Raw genomic sequence first — 20,795 nt, 5'->3', positions numbered from 1 at the left:
CCTAGTTCTTGAGATATCAATAATGTGATTTAGATAAGTTTTACAAACTCAGAATAGGTTTTGGAGCTAGAGGAAGCAATTTTAATTCCAACACCAATGCAAATCACCCATTTATGGAAAAACATGATGATTTTAATGTGCCAAAATCACTAATGATTGTCCAATATTGTCTAGTATTGGCAGCAGCTCTGGTCACAAGCATATGTCCTTAGAGTTGATGAAACCATCTCTTCAACCTTGTTTATTTTGTTTTTCTTCCAGAGTCTCCGCCAGAGCCGTCCTCTAGCACCGACAAACCGCCAGTTGTAAAGGACAGTGCGCTCAGCAAAGATCAAGCAGGAAAAGGCCCCGCCCCTAAACCATCAGCCGCTCCTAAACCATCAGTAGCCCCTCCCCCTAAAAAAGGAGGTAGTTCATTGGCTGACCGGATGGCCAAATTCTCAAAGTAGAGTATAATTCTTGTAGATCACTCACTTTTACTAAAAATTCATCCGAAAATTCAAGAATAAAAATTCTAAAACCTTCCAAAAAATTAAATTTAAAAAAACTTGTAAGATAATTCTCAATTTCTTTCTCCTAGCACTGCATGATTTTAGATAAATTATGATTTCTTTCATACCTGTATGATTCTTTGATATGTACATAATAAATCTCTATTTTGGAATGTTTTACTTCACAAATAAATCTGAGAATTCTCCTGCTTGACGTTGGAAATGATGGTGCCGGACAAAGAAAATCCAGTAATACATTGATAAAACATTACTTGGTAACTTTGTATTCTAAGAAGTCAATATAGAAACTTGTGTACAAAGCTACATGTAGAGTATCAGCTATCAATGCATACGTATGATGTTAAGTTGCTTTTGCTACATTTTCAAGCAAAACAAAGACCAACATTTTCAAACTGGGAGAATGTAACAATTTTTATATAAATCAAGCGTAACTAAGTAAAAAATTTCAAAGCAACTCAAATCGCACATTAATTAATGTCAGCAAGATGGTCATGTAATGTAATATTTATCATGAAATCGTGCCACTTTACCTGCAGGTGATGATGATTTGTAACCGACATAGATGTAAATAATTCCGCTTATTTTTGTTCTCCTTCCTAAGGTCGGTGTTAGATGAGTTTTTTTTGTAAAGCTCATGGTTTTTCAGCTGGAATAAAGTCTGTTGATAATTGTATATGATATAAAGAGGAAGACCCAGATAGGAACAAAAATGGAAAGTATTTGATACTCAATATGATGTATAAAGATAATTGATGATTCAATCATCAATGTTCCTTTATAAACCATAAGTATGTATTCATGTCTTAATGACAAAAATGATATGAGAGCTATATGACATTTCAAGTCAGGTGACTAAAGTCATGTGACTATATGTGAAATAAGTCTTCCATTTTGTAAGAAGCAGTATCATGCAAAGAAAACGTGCCTTTTTGGTGCTATATATTGAAAGAAATTTTCTTTCTGAATATACCACCTTTTTTATCACGAATCCAGGAGTATATGCTATTTTTTCATGCTGGTGAATGACAGAGTAGTTGTGACTAATTGACTATTTTGAATGAATAGTCAAGTCTTGTATGAAATCAGATTTGTTTTCAAGTTCAGAGAAGAAATCAAACTTTTTAAAAGTTGAACCTAAGTAATCCATGAGACTGTTTCATGAAGCTGTTCATAAGTTATTCATGACTTTACGCCCAACTGGTAACATGTTCTTGAGCTAATGATATACTCCTTTGAAGCTCTCTAGGCTCTTAAGGACATGTTCTAGCCTAGCGTAAAATCGTGCGTAACTTACGATCAGCTTTATGAGACCCAACCCAGTTGTCATCGGTATGAGGTGACTATGAGTTTCTTTCTTATGAGTAATATCCAAGTGACTGCAAGAGGCCTAATCTGCATATGTGTTATCAAAATTCCAATGAACATTTATGATAAAAACTTAACTGGAATTATGTGACTGTGGTGGACACATGAATTCCCTTTGCGATGTGGTGGAAATTAATTGTTCATTTGGATTTTAATAACACACATTTGTGGCATCTGTCTTGATATTGTTTTCAGAATCAAATAATTGTGGTGGTTATTTGATAGAAAAACATCAAAACATGTCCTTGCACTCACTTGGAATACATATTTTGATGTATAGTTGAATGTTTGGCTTATTTCTCTTTCACGAAAGAGGTTAATCAACCGAACATTCAACCTTCACTCATGATATTTTATACACGATTGATGACAACGAAAAAGGAATTAAATGAAAAGTTTAAAGAATGTAATAGTATTTTTTAGAAAAAAAAAGAAACCATTGGAACTGCTTGTAGTGCTTCTTGTAGAAATTTTAAGTTGCTTAAGATTTTTTTTCGCAAAACGTTTGGCCAGCCAAGCGTGCCTTTTATGTGTTTTTTTTTTATTTGTAGTTTTGTCTAATTCATAGGTCTTTGCTTGTGAAATCATTTTCATAGATGCGTTTTGTCAAGTATAACCCTTGTACTTGTTATTCAATGCTTTTACTTTTCTATTTTTCCCTCTTGCAAATTCTAAAACTGCATTTCTAGCTTTGCTTTACCTCCAACTTGTAGTACTCGTGCAGTGGCGTTGACTAGAAATATGAAATGGATTTAAAACAGATTGTTTTTTCTCTTTATCTCTCCTATGCAGTATGTATAGTTTGTAATATCAATGTAGAAAGAGACTGTATCCTTCAGAATCTATTTCTTTTTCCGTTCTGTAATTACTCGATTAAAAGGTTTTTGTTATTTATTTATTGTATGTATTGATTGTATATCAAGTGCCAAAAGCATTTATCAATAAGGTCTAAAAATAGAAAACTAATATATTAATTTCAGGCATTATATTGCACATTTCTATGCAGAATATTATATTATCACTATGCAAAACAAAGCAGAAAACGCAAATCATGTAACTATGCAAAATTTGGGGGCAAATGTGTCAATGTTTTGATATCAATCTGCTCAACGCTTCGCGTGTACCCACTTTTTTTTCAAGAAGAATTTTAGCATCCTTAATTACCGTTGAATAAATGTGCAATTGTATCTCTAGAAGTTGTTGGTATTGCCTTATATTTCTGTTGCTTTCTTTTGATAGATTGAATTAAGTAAGAAGGAGAGGGAAAGAGGGGGAGCAAAGAGAGAGAAAGAAGAAAAAGGAGAGAATTAATAAAATACATCAAAGATATGGTAGATAGGGGAGAGATAGTGGTACTAAGAATGTGAGACCGAGAGGGGGAGAGGGAAGACACAACTCACTTGGGCTTGTCCCATTATTATGTATATCTAAAATTTTAGTGGAATGTGAGGAGGACTAGATGGCAAGGGGACAGGGCAAGTTGAAAACTAAGAGAAGTTTTAGCAAATATATATAAACATTTAGAAAAGGGTGTACACTCAGACACTCCCGCCCCCCCCACTAACAAAAATTAAAGACGGCAGTCAATCATATCAAGTTTGAAACAATATTTCATTATCCGTTCCTTTTGAGATTGTATTTTTGTCACAATAAATGTTACCAAAAAATTGTCATTGTCATTGGCTGCTATTACTCAAGCATTTGTTTTGCTTATACAGTTTGACACTGCATTTGTTTTTTTCACTACTCTGGCTTATCCATAAATTCTATTCATGTCTTATAAATAAAACGTAAGTGGAGAAGCGTTGAGAGTCTTAGCATTATTTCTCCAATTGAAGGTCTTTGTGGTATATTGTAGGAAATCACAAAAAAAATCACGTTTTCGGTGAAAAATAGCAAGGGTTAGTTAAGGACTTTTGCTGAATATTAGTCCATTAGACAAAATATTTGCACCTTATCACTATAAACACTGCTCTGTGTGATGAGACCCACTACGATCATAATTTGTCCAATTGAAAAACTCAATGGCCTATTCCAGGAAATCATAAAAAAGTGGGGTTTTTTTAGGAAATGCAAGGGGGTTAGATCGGGAATTCGGGTAAAAATCAAACAAGTTTCTTACCGTGATAACATGCATTATGATTGTCCAGTTGGAGGACTTTTGGTATAATCAAGGTTTTAAATGAGATGGAGTAACAGCAAATAAAATCCCTATGAACAAGGTTAAAAACCGCCAGCAGAAAGTATGTCAGGCATGTACTTTGCTCAACATCTCTTGCAATTGTGTAGACAAATGATTCCCGCATGACTCTGCAGGTCTTTATAAAGGGAAATATGTTATTGTGATGGTACGTACTTTTTCGCCGCATCTTGGTCTGGTTATATCTGTTGTACATAATTCGGAGGCATGCGAAAATAAACTTTGCAAATGTCCTCAAATATGACTCAAATTTACTCGACTGGGCATGTGCAGGCACTCATCTGGCAGATACAATAATGCATAACAACATTCCACCGAACACATTTGAAATTTTCATTCGCGACTTCGAAGACGGACATCAAAAGGTCCTTACTGCCGTTCTTTCTTTTGTGCTTCTTTAGAAATGAACAGCTGCTTGAATAATGCCTGTTGGAACTCTAGTCATAGAATCTTCTTGGTATATTATTTCAGAACAACTCTATCATATTGGCTGAAATGGCAAGTTCAGTAATTACTGCCAATTTTTTTCTCTTACGAATATCCCATTTCATCACCACAAACACCCGGGTGTGTGGTAAAATTGATATCTTTTTGTTCTTTTGAGACCTCTATATCAGGAATTTATATCTTTTATTCACTCGTCTAGATGTAAACCAGAATTCCAATGAACAAAAACAGCGCATTCCAGGATGTCTGGCTGGGTGTTATTCAGAACGTCCAGTCGCTGCTTTTGTCTTTGGCGGGTGTTAATTGAATGAAGCAAGCTTGAGTGAATCTCTATTGTACTGAGTGCATCAGTTGTGTGTATCATGTCTTGTTGCATGAGCAGGAACTTCATGCAGTGAGATTGATACACCCAGGCTCCATTTTCATGTCGTTCCTCGCAATGTTGGAGAACATGGAAGTTTTCTTTCCATGTTCATTACTAAAATTCATATTTCAGCTTTCAACGGAAATATGAATCGTTTCGACTGGTAAATCCCTGTATGGCGTCGGCATTCTCATCCTAAGAGGAATAGTAAGTATGATACCCCATGTATTTTTGCTTATGCTTTTCAGGCATTCCATAAACGAGACACAAGGGGCTTAAAATTTCAAGTTGAACCAATTAAAAAAGATATTCATGTTATGTAAGGAATGCTACATGTCCAAGAAGTGTAAATCTGATTTTCACTGCCTTTCACCTTCCAAAACCCGAGTTACACCACCTCTCTGAAGAGATCAAATTTGCAAATGCGGGGGGTTGTATGTATTGAATAACTTATATCAACAGAAAAAGCGACCCAAAATTACTCAGTATGGTAATTTTCTTGAAGTAAAATATGACACCATCCGAATTTATGACATTCAGCTTTCATCTGATACAATTATCTTACCTTTGTCTGCTTGATTTCTTTTCTAAATCTTTGCAAAACGATCGTGCGCAAAGTAAATTTACACCTTTTTATGGCACTTTTTCAGGAGAGCGCGCACTAGTCGATCGTCATGGAATTTTGAGATCGCGAAACTAAAAAAAAAACCGAGGCCTACTTTTTTATTTTACATCCATTCTATAATATCAAGTTGGTATTAACATTTAATGAAAACACCCTCAAAATGTGTCTCTCGAGTCACAAAAAAGGGTCAATTTTTGATCGCTTATAAATTAGTAGATTATATGAATTGTAATTGGTTAATTCTGAAGATTTTGGGGTCTTCAATTCCAGCAAAAATATAGGTTTTCCTGTCCAATTTCGCACTTAGTGCATGCAACAGTAAAGATAGGTCATTCAATTTCGCACATAGTGCATGACAAAGTATAAATAGGTCATTCAATTTATTAGATAGGGCAGCCAAAATCACCAGTCGGCATTCAAATTTGCTATAGTGCAACCAAAATGGCCACTTGGCATTCATAATTGCTTTAGAGGAACCAAATCCGCCACTCGGCATACAAATTTGTACATAGTGCAACCAAGTTCTCCCGTGAAACCCCCATGAGCTATGTTAGAGCATTCAATTTCGCCATTGTGCATCCAATTATACAATTTGTGCATGCAATTTAGCACACGTAATTTTTCTATTTGTTTTATAACTTTCTCATGTTTATATTTTCTTTCATTTTATGGACTTACTATGTCCATATCAAATCACCGAAAAAAAATAAATATCGGATGGCTAAAGGCATGAATTAACAGAGGGAAAATTCCTGACATTTCCCTGTGTCAATTCATATGTCTTTTTTATCTTTGTAAATTTTTTTTGTTCTTAATGTATATTTTCTTGTCATTTGCACCATCTCTTCGATATATGCATTGACTAGAGACATAATCATAGCATGTATACAATATCATGATTTTCTTCTTTCATATTTACGTTTAATGTTCTTTTTATCTTGCATCTGTTTTCATATGACTTTAATCATTTAAAACAATAATCTTTTCATCAAAACTTAAGACATTGACTACGGTTTTCTTCCCTTATATAATTCTTCTTTGTACCCTTTATATTCTTAAAAAAAACATAATAACCAAATGTATATACTTAATATGATATCGTAATTGCAGATGGTTATATTTTACAGATCTTTGGTATGAAATTTACATGTTAAAGTTCAAAGCACAAAAATCAGTCATTTTTTCAGCCATTGATTACTTAAGCATGTATACAATATCATGATTTTTTTCTTTCATATCAAACTTTTATTTTTTTTTATCTTGTATCTGTTTTCATATGCCTCTAATCATTTAAAACAATAATCTTTTCATCGAAACTTGAGACATTGACTACGGTTTTCATCCCTTACATAATTTTTTGAACCTTTTATATTCTTTAAAAAACATAACCAAATGTATATACTTAATATGATATCGTATTTGCAGATGGCATATAACTTCCTAAATGAGCAGGCTACTGCTTTTATGTAATTTACATGATTTTTTACAAGCATTTGTAAAGAATAATGTAAATTGTCCAGTGTAGTTTTATGAGTGGTCACTAGTGGCATACATACTGCAGGTTGGGAAAACAAGTGAAGAATGTTTGAATATGCATTACAAGTCATGTAAATACAGTGCTAAATTGAATGCACTAGTTATGAACATGGATACCCAACAGCGTATTTGAACACTCTGTCTTCAGTCACGTGACCTCCGGTGTTAACTTGAGTGCACTATGGCGAATCTGAATGATGTTTTTACACTTTTGATTGCTCTATAGCCAAACTGAATGCCCATTATGAATTTTTGGCGGCCCTATGGCGATTTTAATGACTAGTTTGAATTTTTGGTTGCTCTTTAGCGAAATTGAATGAACTATTTATACTCTACTCGAAATTGACCGGGAAAACCTATATTTACATGCGTAAACCCCTTCTTATAAAAAAAAAACACAAGAACAGAAATGTCACGTTTAGTTACACTAAGATTTCTTAGGGTTATAACGCGAGTCACGTTTTTAGAAGTCTTTAAAGAGAATGATTGATTTTTTTTAAGAATAACTTTGCCTTTTAAAATAATTCAGGTAGAAGGCTCTATTGGTCACATTAATGGTAACAGTGCTTACATTATATATACAGTGCGTCCACAAAAAACGAAACTGATATTTTTCGATGATTTATCAGAACTTAATCACAAATACAATAAACAAATGACCTATCATTGTCAAGTCTTCTCTTTCACTTGAAATAACTAAGATTGTTCCTTATTCACGCATAAGTGAGCAAAACAATATGAAGAAAATACTAAAGAGTCACTTGGCGGGCTGTATCTGACTTTCAAAAAGAAAATCACATTTTAAATAGTTCAAAATCTCCTCTTTAGCTGGATACCTTACAGAAAATGGTCAAGAAATAAGTCCTGTTTCTTTGAAATAAAGTTTGAACTACAAAATATCCATTTGAAACTTTATTTGAAAGAAAGTTTTAATTTCAAAATATCCATTTAATGGAGAAGTTTTTGAGGCTGGTTTTCAGACTTACTCAACACTGTGTTTGGATGACGATCACCCATGCATAAAATCTTTTGTTAATCGTGCCGTAGTTTCAGTGGGAAACAAGTGAAAACATGTTTAATAAAATTATGGAAATAAAAGCATTGTATCGAAGGATCTGAATCTTGTTATTTCTGTGATTGAGGTATCGAATTAAATAGCATATATTAAACTTTTAGGCATGTGATTTTTTTCTTTGAGAATTCAGATAGCCCCGCCAAATGACTTTTTAGTATACTTTCTACAAATTGTTTTACTCACTCATGCGTGGATGAGAATTCTCTTATATCAGCTGAAAGAGGGACTCTTAAGCTTTACAATGATTATTGCTTTTCTAATTTCATTTGCCTCAAAGTTGTATACCGGTGCAAAATCTCATAGGGGCTCTATTCAAGGAGTTCGTAGCCTACAACCCACACCACAGAAAATGTTTCAAACCAAAGGTAGAGTCATGGTAGTGAGTATATACCCTCTAGGTAGCAGTCTCAAATTGTGGTATCACCCTTTTTTCTACATTGGAATTAACAGAACGATGTAAAATAGCAAAAAGCTGAAAATGTCAGTAACCTTTAAGGGTAAGGTGAAATGTATCTCCGCTTGTATATATCATAAATACGCCGTTGATGTGTCAAATTATTGCTGGGTGATAGCTCTAACGTAACAGCAACATTTAAAAGCGAAATTTAGATATCAAATCTTCAAAATGGAAATATATTCATGGCCAATATATACCTAATCTCAAGTAGATATGAAAAATTGATACGATACAGGGATTTTGTGACGATAAACATGAGGCACTCTATAAAACTACAGTGGGATTAAATATGCGTTATACATAGCAAAATGAAGATTTTGGCAATATTTCAGATGTTTAACTACCATATACAGTGCGTCCCAGAATAAACAAAACCGAGATTTAGTGATGATTTATCATTACTTAATCATAAATAAAATGGACAATTGACGTACCAACGTAAAGCTAGAATCCCATCTTTAATCTGATATTACTTCGATTATCCTCATTCACGCATGAGTGAGCAAAAACAATTCAAAGAAAGGATGTCAAAAACTCATTTGGCGGGGGTATCTAAATATAAAAAAAAAAATCACATGACTAAAAAGTTCAATATTTGCTTTTTTATTTGATACCTTAATCACAAAAAATGTTCAAGAAGTAAAAAAAGTTATGATCCCTCAAAACAATGCTTGTTTTCACCAGTTTCCCACAGAAGCTATCGCACGGTAACAAAAGAGTTAATGCATGGCTGATCGTCAACAAAACGAAGCGTCGAGTCAGTTTGAACGCTTGCGTGTAAAACCTCTTCATTTTATGAAATTATTGGAATTCAAGCCTTATTTCAAATAACCAGAACTTTGTTATTCCTTGACCATTTTCTGTAATTGAGGTATCAAATGAAAGACTAGATATTGAACTTTTTAAAAATGTGGTTTTCTGTTTAAAACCCAGATAGGGCCCGCCAAGTGACTTTTTGGAATCCCCTTTTCAAATTGTTTTTGCTCATTCATGCGTGAATGAAAAATAAAGTCTTTTCAGATGAAAGAGGAGATTCTAAGCTTTAAAATGGTAGGTCATTTATCTATTGTATTTGTGATTAAGTACTGATAAATCATCGATAAATCTCGGTTTCGTTTTTTGTGGGACGCACTGTATAGGCTATTATTCACAAACTTGTAGTGCCGTTTGTTTGAGATCCGACGCTGCATGAATCAATTTGAATTTCTTGTTTACTGGCGATATAATCTTGTCCCAACTTCATTCTATTTTCTTTCTTGAAACTCTTGTGAAATTCTTTCTATAGGGTTAAATGGCCCAAAGTCGCCCTATCCCCTTCCGAATTTTGTATATTTCTTGGAAAATTTACCACTCTGAAGCTCCTATTTAGGCAAAAAGATCTCTACTAGGTAGTAAACCACATCTATCCGTTTAAAAACCTCTTAGAGACAAAAGAGTAACCTGTTTTCTATGTGCAGGTACATTAAAGGACAAGTTCACCCCACCAAAAAAAATCGCAAAACAGTTATGTGCACATCCTGGCTGGTATGCAGAGGAGATTATGACGTCATTCACTATTTCTTTTGTATTTTATTGAAATATACTCATTGTCATGTGATACAACGATTAATTTCTCCCTGAACATGTGGAATTAGCTTTGTTTCATACTATATGGTTTAATCAAGTTGATCCTTATTGTTAAATCTTTAAAATATGAAATATTGAAAGTCAAAAAAAAAAAAAAAAAAAACTAGTGATCGACTGACTTATACCATGGTCACATTTGCTCTACGGCGAGTCGGAAACAGTCGTTTTATTCATTTGTATTATACCCACCGACATGTAGCTGGTACAAAAAAATGTTAAAACGGCTGGTTTCCGACTCGCCGTACGGCCGCCGTAGAACAAATGTGACCAAGGTATTACCTATTTGTACATAATCACTGTTTTGTGAAAAAATAAGCTAAACTTTAAGATGTCATTGTACATCCGATTTTGATGAAATTTTCAGCATTATGCTAGTTTGATTTTTCTCTATTCATTCAAGTCAGCATTTTCCTGGGGTGTACTTGACCTTTAAAGCCTACTCGTTCAAGAGGGGGGGCTGCCGAAGTCACCCATCTATTTTTAGTATTTGCCGATTTATGGAGAAAAAAATTGCTATATAGTAAAGCCATTTTTATTGTCATGGAACACTTGGAGACAAAAGAGTATTTCATTATCAGCTTCATGTAAAGAAGTGCTGGGAAATTGGAGCCTACTTTCTCAGGGGGCTTCCAAAGTTACCCACCCCTTTTTTGCCTATTTATGAGAAAATCTGCCATTTTGTAGCTCCCATTCAGGCAAAAAGGTGTTTCCCGTGTGCATCAATCTGCTTAAATCGTCTTGAAACTATTTGGAGACGAAGGTGTAGGGATTTTTTATCTATTTATCTAATTGTATATTTCATTTAATCCGAAAATCCCAGGAGATTTAGTTGTCGCTCTGTTTCGACTTCAGAACCGTATCTCAGATATTAGAAACTGGATGACAGTTAATAAATTAAAGTCAAATGACTCAAAAACAGAATTATTCATAGCGGCCTCTCCACACAGTCTACGCAATCTGCCAGATCTGAAGTTAACAGTCGCGATATATCCGTAAGCCCTTCAGTTACTGTTAAAAATCTTGGTGTAATTTTTGATAGAGAAATGTCAATGGTGGACCGTGTTTCTCAAATATGCACTACTGTAACTTTTCATTTAAGGAATATTTCTCGAATTAGAAGATATATTACTCAATCTGCCTGTAACAATGCAATTCGTTCTCTAGTTCTGTCCCGTTTAGATTACTGCAATGGTCTTCTCTCTATTGGGCAGCTCGAATAATTTATCAAGTAACAAGATTTTACTTCTCTAAACCACTTCTGAATCGTTACACTGGCTTCCATACGACATCGTATAGTTTTTAAGTCTCTCAATAAGCAGGCACCTTTATATCTGCGTGATTGTTTGACCCTATACACCCCTCGCAGGAATGTACGAGCCTCCAGTGACCCATTCCGTCTCACATATAAAATCACTAAGAAACTGGCTGGAGATAGGACTTTTACCATAACCGCTTCAAAATATTGGAATCGCTTACCTTTTACTCTTAGACAATCACCATCTGTTGCTTCATTTAAAAGGGACTTAAAACCTTTCTCTTTTCCAATCCAGATTTTTAGGATTGTACGTTTTCATTTGTATAGTTGTAATAATCTCCTTTTCTTCTTGTAAGCGCTTTGGGCCATCTGGGAAAAGCGCAGTATATAAATAATAATATCAGCTTCTTATAAAGAGTGCTGGGTCATCGAAGCCTATCCCATTCAGGAGGCTGCTAATGTCACCCACCCCTTTTCCATTTATTGCCTTTTTATGGAAAAATCTTCCATTTTGGAGCCCCATTGAGGCAGAATGTGGTTCAGCTGTGAAGCAAGCCACTTTTATTGCATAAAACTGCTTTGGGATGAAAGAGTACATATAAAATAGTGTTGGGTCATCGAAGCCTACCCTACTCAGGAGCTGCCAAAATCAGCCACCCCTTTCTTTTTCCTATTTATGGAAAAATCTACCATTCTTGGATCCCCATTGAGGCAAAAAAAGGCACTTGCGCTATACAGTGCATCCCTCCAAAAACGAAACCGAGATTTGATATAACTTTATCACAAATCAAATTACCTAGCATTGATAAAGCTTAGAATCTCTCTTTCATCTAAAATTACTTAGATTAATTCTCATTCACACATGAGTGAGCAAAAACAAATTTTAAGAGGGGATACAAAAAGTCAATTGGTGGGCCGTATCTGGGTTTCAAAAAGAAAACCACATATTTAAAATCCAATATCTGCTCTTTAATTTGATACCTCGATTGCAGATAATGGTCAAGAAATAAGAAAATTCTGGTTATTTGAAAAAGTTTTAATTTCATAAAATGAAGAGGTTCTACTAGCGTTGAAACTTAATTTTGTTGACGATCAGCCATGCATTAATTCTTTTGTTAAGCATGCGATAGCTTCTGTGGGAAATGGGAGCTCCCAGTTCGGGCTAGCCATTCTCTAGATGTAATGTGTAGAATATTGTTCTTTCGTATTTAAAAATACAAATGTGGTTTTGCGATATAGCAACATATTCCATTTTAGCATGTCAAAAGAAAAGGCTCCTGTAAAAATAGGTTTTAATGTCTCTTCAATAACTTGCAGATCAATAAAGAAAAAAGCTGCGCATTAAATATATGACTAGTTCATGCCCTTTCTAATTGCTTGTTCGCCTCTGTATGCTTAGTAACCCTTTCTTTTTTAATTGTTGTTTCTTGGTTTTTACGCTTTTTATATATTATTTCAAAATTCAAAATGACTTAGTACTTGATCATTATTTGTAATGTAAACTTCTTTTGATAATTATCATGATGTAAAGACATTAGGCCTATCATACTTGAGGGGAAAATTAGTTGACTTTGTTGTATTTAAAATCTTTGAAACAGAAGGATGTATAACTTTTGCATCTTAGCATGCTGTCAGAACAACTTAATCATAATCTTACTCTTTTTTGAATATGTTTAAAGATGTCAACATCCATGTAATTAGCCTTGTAGAAATGGGTAAACATCATGTTAGTTACAATGGAATTTTTACTTCTTTGTTAAAAGAATTGATTAATTTGCATCATCCTATCTAAAATTTACATGCTATCCAATAAGAGATTTGAAATTTTTCTTGAGGGATATTCCAGGTTGAGAATAATGTATTTTGAATAGATGGACATTAAGAATTATCAAATATGACTATACCAAAGAATAATGGAATTTATTGACTTATGTGTCATATGCATGTCTTAATGAATATTGATTTAAATTAGATTTTCAAAAGACATGAATAACACTAATTTAACACATTACTTGTTATAGTACTTTGTTCTGTGAATTTTTAATTAGATTACGCCAGATGGTTTCACAATGGTCTTCTTTTTCAGGTAAATCATTGGTTGATTACATCAGGAAGGATTGTAGGCTGAATAATGTTGATCATAATGATGCTGTTTCGACATCAATGTTATAAAGTAACACAGTAATAAAACACTGATTAAATCCAACATCTTGTGTAGTTGAATGATTTATTTAGGGATTCCACTTGAAACAGCTGTATAGTCACTTGTCAGTCTTGCGTTACAGGATAAGTTACATCTGGTAACAAAATTTAACATAATTTCAGCTCTGTTGAGGATATTGAAATTTGATGAAGATGTAATAATTTTAAATCACCACCCTTACAAAGCAAAATTGAGATTTTGCATAAATAAGTTTAAACTTATTGACTGTAATTAATCTGGTGAACCTCATGAAGCTCTACCAGATGGAAGAAAAAATTAGAAAATACTTTTGAATTCCCCATTTCGTGCTATTGTATAAAACAAACAGAATTGAAATGGCGAAGTACTAGCATTTTGAAATTGTGGATGGATATCAAGGCTTAAAGACCCTGACGGTGTAAAAAAAATTAACGATTCATACAATACAAATATACCAAAGATATTACATACATCTCCTTCCATTTCTGACAAATATAATAAAAATCAAAGAAATTGCTCCTCCAAATTACGCTTCGATTGAGCACCCCCACGTCGCCTGGAAATGATGACATCACGTTGTGTTTGGAGGGTTGTGATTCCATAGGTTTGGGTATTTTTTTCCATTTCCATGTTATAAATCCATTTTTTTTTTTCGTTTTCAGATGAAAATGGAACTCAGAATTATTCACTGTTCATTCTTTGGCTCTTATTGGGCCTAAATTGCTATGTCAGAAAAAGTTGTTACACATAATCTAAATGCAGATAAAATTGATATCTGCGCCAAATAAGCAGGATATAGAAAAACTAGTTTAATTGTAGATTTCATAAATTCTAGCTTGTGGGAAAAAATATGTGATATCCCTCTGTGATAGAAGAAGAAAATGAAATGCATTATCTGGAAAGCAAAAAATCACCCAGTTTTTCTGTGTACAAACCTATGGAATCACAGTCTCGAGGCAAAGCAAAATACTCAGCTGGGAAGCGGTGAAATGCAGAAAGCATACCTTTTTGAATTTAGTAGCTTATAAGCTTTCGATATTGGCCCTTTGGGCTGGATGAGCTATAAATGTGGATGTAAATAAATTATTTATGAATAATGAAAAGGTGAAAGTATCTCAATTAAGATTATGTGTAGAGTAGTAATATAAACTGGCTTAGTGATTAAACTAAACAAGTTAGACCAGGGGCTTGTTTCATAAACAATTTCCAACTACCATGGTAACAGGGCTCAGCAGTCAATCAGAAAAGATTTTATATATTTACAGTATATACATGTAGGGTGGATGGGCATTTACAAAAGTTATAGATCATCTAATTATACAATCATTTATGTACCCAAATAAATAGTTTGTACAAGAAAATTCCATTATTCACTGTAGTGAAATGCTGTCTATCTTGAACAATGCAAAATTATCTGTCATGTTAATTCGATCGCAATCCCATAAAAATGTACGTTCGACCTTCTATGTTGGACCTTCATGAAATTTTTTGTTCTCAAAGAACCATGACTTAAGTAAAACTTTGCCCTTCTGTACAAGGTTATAGTTTGCTTCATTAGTAATCATACACACATTTAATGAATGTCAAAATATAACTCCTCTTCCCTTTCACATATAACAGAATATTTTTCATAGAACTCAAGGTGTTTGACTATATTCCTATTGAATTTGAACACAGAATGCTTTGTAGGACGGATCAAGTAAATCATGTCACGACTGTCATAAACAATTTTCTATGAAAGACATTCAAACATGTGTTTAGATCAGTACCCAAAATTCCCCACAATTTTACTTTGCAGTGACTTGGGAGGTGTAGCTCCCCCTCCTCCCCGTTGATCCCACCATCTCTACCGAGACCTTGGGCGTGTCAACCAACCGCTCCTTCCCTCCCGAGCTTGGTCTTTCTCCTTTAGATGTCTTCCCCGACCCCGGTCTGGTGCATGTCCCCATGACAGAGGCTTGCTTGGGTTTGGCACCTGGTGCTGTGGGTGGGGTACGTGGAGGGGTGGAAGGGGGTAGGGCTATAAGGCGGGGTCTGGCAGTCAAGTTGATTTCTCCTCCGAATGCCTCCATCATGATGTTGAAGAGGGTGTTATCTAGAGTCGATTCCACAGTGCTAGCAAATTCTGGTAATCTGAGGATAAAGAACAAGGTAAATGTTATCCATTGAGAGTGGTTTCCAAACAACCAGTATCAGCCGCACAGAAATGCTGTAAGCGTAACACTGCGCTAACAAAGGGCCCTGTTACAACCGCTAATCTCGCCGTGATGGCTAATGTCAAAGTAATGCATTATTTACATCTTGGATCAATGCTTGACATCACTAAATCAGCTACTAACAACATGGGTAAAATGATCGTACAGAAGGCACTGTTAGGGCGCTAGGCGTAAGTGTTGTTTGGGGATTTTAATTTAGGTGAAACGTAGTGATCTACATTTAACTTCAGATTTAGTTATGATTATTTGCACATCCTACAGGTTTAAAATCTTGTCTAGGAAAGGGTAAAGGAATGTAATAGGCATACAAAAAAACTTTTATTACATTTTATATATGAATTGACAGCAAGTAGTAAATATATTTTTACAATATTACGATGGAGATTCTGTATCAAAGAAAATGCAATCTCACTTTTCGTGCAACACTATTGTTCTTCTTTCTAATGTATGGTCTATTCTTAAAAATGTCTTCAAATACTTAAAAAACAACATCCCCCGCTATATACGCATTATTAAAGGGGTACCGCTATATACCCATTATTAAAGGGGTAGTCCTGGCTGAAGGAAATAATATGATTTGAACAGTAAAGTGAGACAAACAAAACACCGACAAATTTTGCATTAGGCCATATTTCGGTGAAATTTATATTCACGTCTTTAGGAATATGCAATGAGGGTCTGTTGTATCATACAAAATTAGGTTTATGACATACACACATTTGAGACAATTATGAACTTTATTAAAATCAGAAAAAGGGGAAAGAGCTAGAAGATATGTTCCATTTATTGCATATTCATGGCCACATGCTACTCAGTACAATTATTCGAGGATTTTGTTATTTTTTATCAGATTTTGATTTGCTCATCTAATTCTAACTCCATTTATTCATATATTGTTGTGTGGGCCCTTTATTTTTGGTCGAGGTCTATTTATAAGGGAGAAATTATTCACTAACATCGTCACTATTGGTGCCCTTGGCACTGTTAGCGATTTGTATTAACATTAACTTTTTACTGGATCTTTTATTATAAGATTATTAGGAATTCAGCTAAGCTTTTGTGAGTTTATCAATACCAATAGGTTAATGCTCCGTTAGTGAAAACAATGCGTCTAAGCGGTGGTAGCCCGTGAAAGATGTGACTGGCCCTACTGCTAGCATTCTGTTACGGTAACAATGGAGTATGCCTTATAAGATTGTAAACATTCAATGCATTTATTTTTTAAAGCCATTTTTTCACTCAAAGAATGGTTATATACCTCTTAAGATTCTGTTGTTGCAGTCTTTCCTTCTCCTCACGCAAGCTGATCTGATAGTCATACTCGGTATGGATGCCAGGGGATGATTGGAGTACAGACCTTTAGAAAATAATAAAATACAGTACAGACTAATCAACCTCATGTATTTGGACTGCCTGCAATCCTCGCCTGTAATCTCATTCAAATGTAATACCACAGTATCATGAGATAAATATGTATTGATACACCATAGCGGTTCCGACAAGGTGTAATCACAGGGTCAGGTGTTCAAACCCCACCATGTCCTAGCGTTCTTTGGCAAAGCGTCAATCCACACTTTGCCTCTCTCACCCAGGTACTAATTGGGTACAACCATCAGTGTGGTTGGTTTAGCAAGTATGCGCCTAAAGGCCACTGCACACCTCACGGCTGGTCTGCGACCCAATTTTGGAATAGAACGCAGTTCAATTTGATGCTAGTAACTATCATCGCATGAATACGCATTTATAAAATTTGTGACTTTCTGCTGTCATCCTTATAATAAACTAATTTGACCTTTACTCCAAAATAAAGGCTTACAATCATCATAGTATACTTAGAATTTAAACCTCATTCACATTTTCAGAAAATGAGCAAAATGTGATTTGTTCAAAAATTTGATCATGGACCAGTCGCCGTTATTATCAGAAACTACAAGAAAACTTACATTAGCAACAGAGCAAAGCAACAACAAAAAAATATTTTGTACACAATGTTGCTGCATTTGTCATACATGAGCATTTAATAGCATTTACCTTGAAGGCATGAGACCTACATCTTCACCAGTGGGAGCAGAGGGAGGTTGCTCAGTAACAGAATCATGCATTATTGTTCTGCTGGGCACCCCATAAGCTGTGCTCTCTGGCGTACGCACTCCCCTACTTTCCATCTCGATCTGGACCGTCTTAGTGGGACTCTCCATAGCTTCATGTGGCTGTTGAAAAGTAGATATTGCCAAAAACATATTAATACCCTTTGGCTTCTTGTAATGCATCATATATCTCATAGTCCCTCCTTCAATAAAGCATTCCATCAACACCTTTTGCCTAACAAGTTTTGTTTAGATCTAGCAACTTTCTTTGGGTTTGATTTGTTAAGAAGCACTGTTCCTGTCATGAAACATTCCCCTAAAGTGCATCAAGATACAAAGCAGAGGGTGTATGAATTTGTATAGAATTACCCATACAGAATATCCTTGGAACAGCTCTGGGGCTACAGCCTGGATGTATGGAAAGTTTCAAGGGGACACAGTGAGGGTAGTAATAATAACGGCAAATTTACCCAGGGTAGCTACTTCAGTAATAAAAAAACTGTTCTCCCAGCAGGCCCTGCTACTGTTATTGTAATACTGAAGCCCTCCAAAACTGATATCTATTGACTGATTCTATGGTCCGTATTCTAAGTTCAGGTTTAACCTGTGCTATTTCCTGATTCTTCAATGGTGAAGACAATCACATATACTTCCTAGACAATTATAAATGATTTGAGAGCCAAATGAAATGTATTATCTCCACTGTTAGTGATTTATGTGACAACTGGTTATCCAAATTAAACCTGACTTTAAGTTTAGCCCGACTTCAGAATACGGGCTTATGACATTTGCTGTGGCGACAAATGTGCTGTTATGAATATTACACACCGATCAAATGACCAACTTCCACCTTGGATTTAACACTATACCATAACATAAAACCATATAAATACATTTTAGACAAAATAAAGCCTGGAGCAATCATCACCTCATTAATCATCTAGTAATTTCTACAAAAATAATGATGGATCTGTCATCATAAGCAAATAAACGAATTGGACAAAATGCCTAGTTATGGGCATGTGCATCTGATCATTTTATTAGGACCCATTTCATTTTTTATAATGAAAGTTAAAAAGATGCAGATAATTTTTAAAGGATTCAAGGTACTTACCTGAGCTTGTGATGGGGGAGGAGAGGTGATCTTGAGGTCCTCCATGCGGGAGAGAGACTGTGGTCTGTCTCCAAACTGAGTGAAGTAAGGGATTGGTTCGTTGGGGATGTCCCTCAGGGCCTCATGGAAATCATGATCATCAAGTAATGCTCTGAGTTTTTAAGAAACAATGGCATATTTTCATCGGGAGAACAGAAAGAGGTGCATGAAACAAAATATACAACATGAAGACTCCCCAAGAGGACAACTCCTACAGGAAATTTCTCTGGAAATCAAATTCTCTCCCGAGAACACCTTACATACATTCTTACTCCTTTGAGCACAGCCTGCCAGTCACCAGGAATTGTCCTCCAGGGAAAGTTGTACGAGAACTGGGACATACAATTGTAGTTTACATAAGATGGAATCCATTAGATATATCAAGCACCTTCTCGATGAATATACAATAATTTAAAGGCAGAAAGGGAGATATCTAGGGTGAACAAAAGCTATTATCTCAAATGAGGAAAATAGGGAAATATCCTCAGTTGGGAGGAAAAAAAAGTTTTCTATGTACATCTGTCTTAGATTACATGTTTCAAAATGAACTAAATTTAGCATTCTGGTGAGGATACAGTAAGGGCAAAAGAGGAACAATGAGTTTCTTTTTCATACCTGACGATGGTGCTCATGACCTCACCGACAACTCCAGCCTCCATCTCATCACAATCTTCAGGTTCCATTGATTCATCTCTCTGCGATCGCTTTCCTTTACCGCTTGTCACCATTCGCTCACTCATACCCCTATTAAAAGATCATGACCACAAGGTCAGCTAACTTGTCAAAATTTCTGATTCTAATAAGCTTAAAGCCATTACTGATTTTTTCCATAGAGGGACAATGTTTACAAATGCCTGTCTTAGGTAAAGACTCAATAATGTGAATAACATTTCAGTATTACTGGATAATTCAAATCTGAAAAAGATGATTATAAATTGAGTGCTTCACAAACACCAAGAATCTAGATCTATAAACATCTAAGTCTTTTAAGGGAAGTAGAGGGATTATATAATTGTGTACATACTTTGAATACAAACAGAGTAGTAAGAAATATATTCTCTCCCAAATTTGAAATTATTCTCAGGAAAATATCAAAAAGAGAAAAGTTCCATGTGGGGTGTTGTTGCAAAATTAAATATACTTGTCAATGCAAAATTTGCAATGAAATGCATGACTTTCAATTGAAGCTGGTACCTAAAATTGTCTTGCAAGTTTATTCAATTAAATTTGAGCATTCCATATTCACAGTACCTGTCGATGAAGAATTTTTGGACCTCATTGGGGAAGTTGCTCTGGAATTCAGCAATGGTGTGAGTTCTTGCTGTTACCCCGAGGTGCATGACAAACGTGTCCGGTTTCTCAGGTTTGGGCCATAGCTTACTTCCATCTTTTGCAGAATGTTCTCCTAAAAATGGAAAAGGTGGATTATTAGAATGGTCCAGGACTTGCATTCAAGATGCAGAATATTTAAAGAGTATTCCAGATATTCGTAAAGCTTTCAGATTTGTCATGGTGAAATGCGCTACAGTTGAATAACTATAACTCCCTTAAGAAGATGGACTTAACCCTAAAAGGACTGGGCTATTTGAGATGAATTGCAAAAAGAAAAACCAATTTTTCTTATGCATTTCTTCTTTTTTCCAATAGAAATTATTACAGACCAAACCTAAATTAGTAAATAATCATCATATTATG

General features: G+C 34.9%; 2 protein-coding genes across 2 annotated transcripts in view; one reads left to right on the top strand and one right to left on the bottom strand.

The window, feature by feature from the left end:
* LOC121432071 (titin-like) overlaps window positions 1-3,073 on the top strand; it is a 129,643-nt gene extending 126,570 nt beyond the window's left edge. The window contains 1 exon segment of the mRNA XM_041629916.1: window positions 262-3,073. Coding sequence (XP_041485850.1) covers window positions 262-449 — 188 coding nt within the window. The 3' untranslated portion in view covers window positions 450-3,073.
* A 12,182-nt stretch (window positions 3,074-15,255) lies between these two features.
* Window positions 15,256-20,795, bottom strand: part of LOC121425818 (cilia- and flagella-associated protein 65-like) — a 33,638-nt gene continuing 28,098 nt past the window's right edge. Inside the window, 6 exon segments of the mRNA XM_041621927.1 lie at window positions 15,256-15,777; window positions 17,119-17,217; window positions 17,892-18,070; window positions 19,062-19,212; window positions 19,716-19,844; window positions 20,352-20,505. Coding sequence (XP_041477861.1) covers window positions 15,432-15,777; window positions 17,119-17,217; window positions 17,892-18,070; window positions 19,062-19,212; window positions 19,716-19,844; window positions 20,352-20,505 — 1,058 coding nt within the window. The 3' untranslated portion in view covers window positions 15,256-15,431.

Source organism: Lytechinus variegatus, chromosome 1 (genome assembly GCF_018143015.1).
Source record: "Lytechinus variegatus isolate NC3 chromosome 1, Lvar_3.0, whole genome shotgun sequence".
Taxonomy (NCBI): domain Eukaryota; kingdom Metazoa; phylum Echinodermata; class Echinoidea; order Temnopleuroida; family Toxopneustidae; genus Lytechinus; species Lytechinus variegatus.
This window is presented reverse-complemented; position numbering and strand designations above follow the sequence as displayed.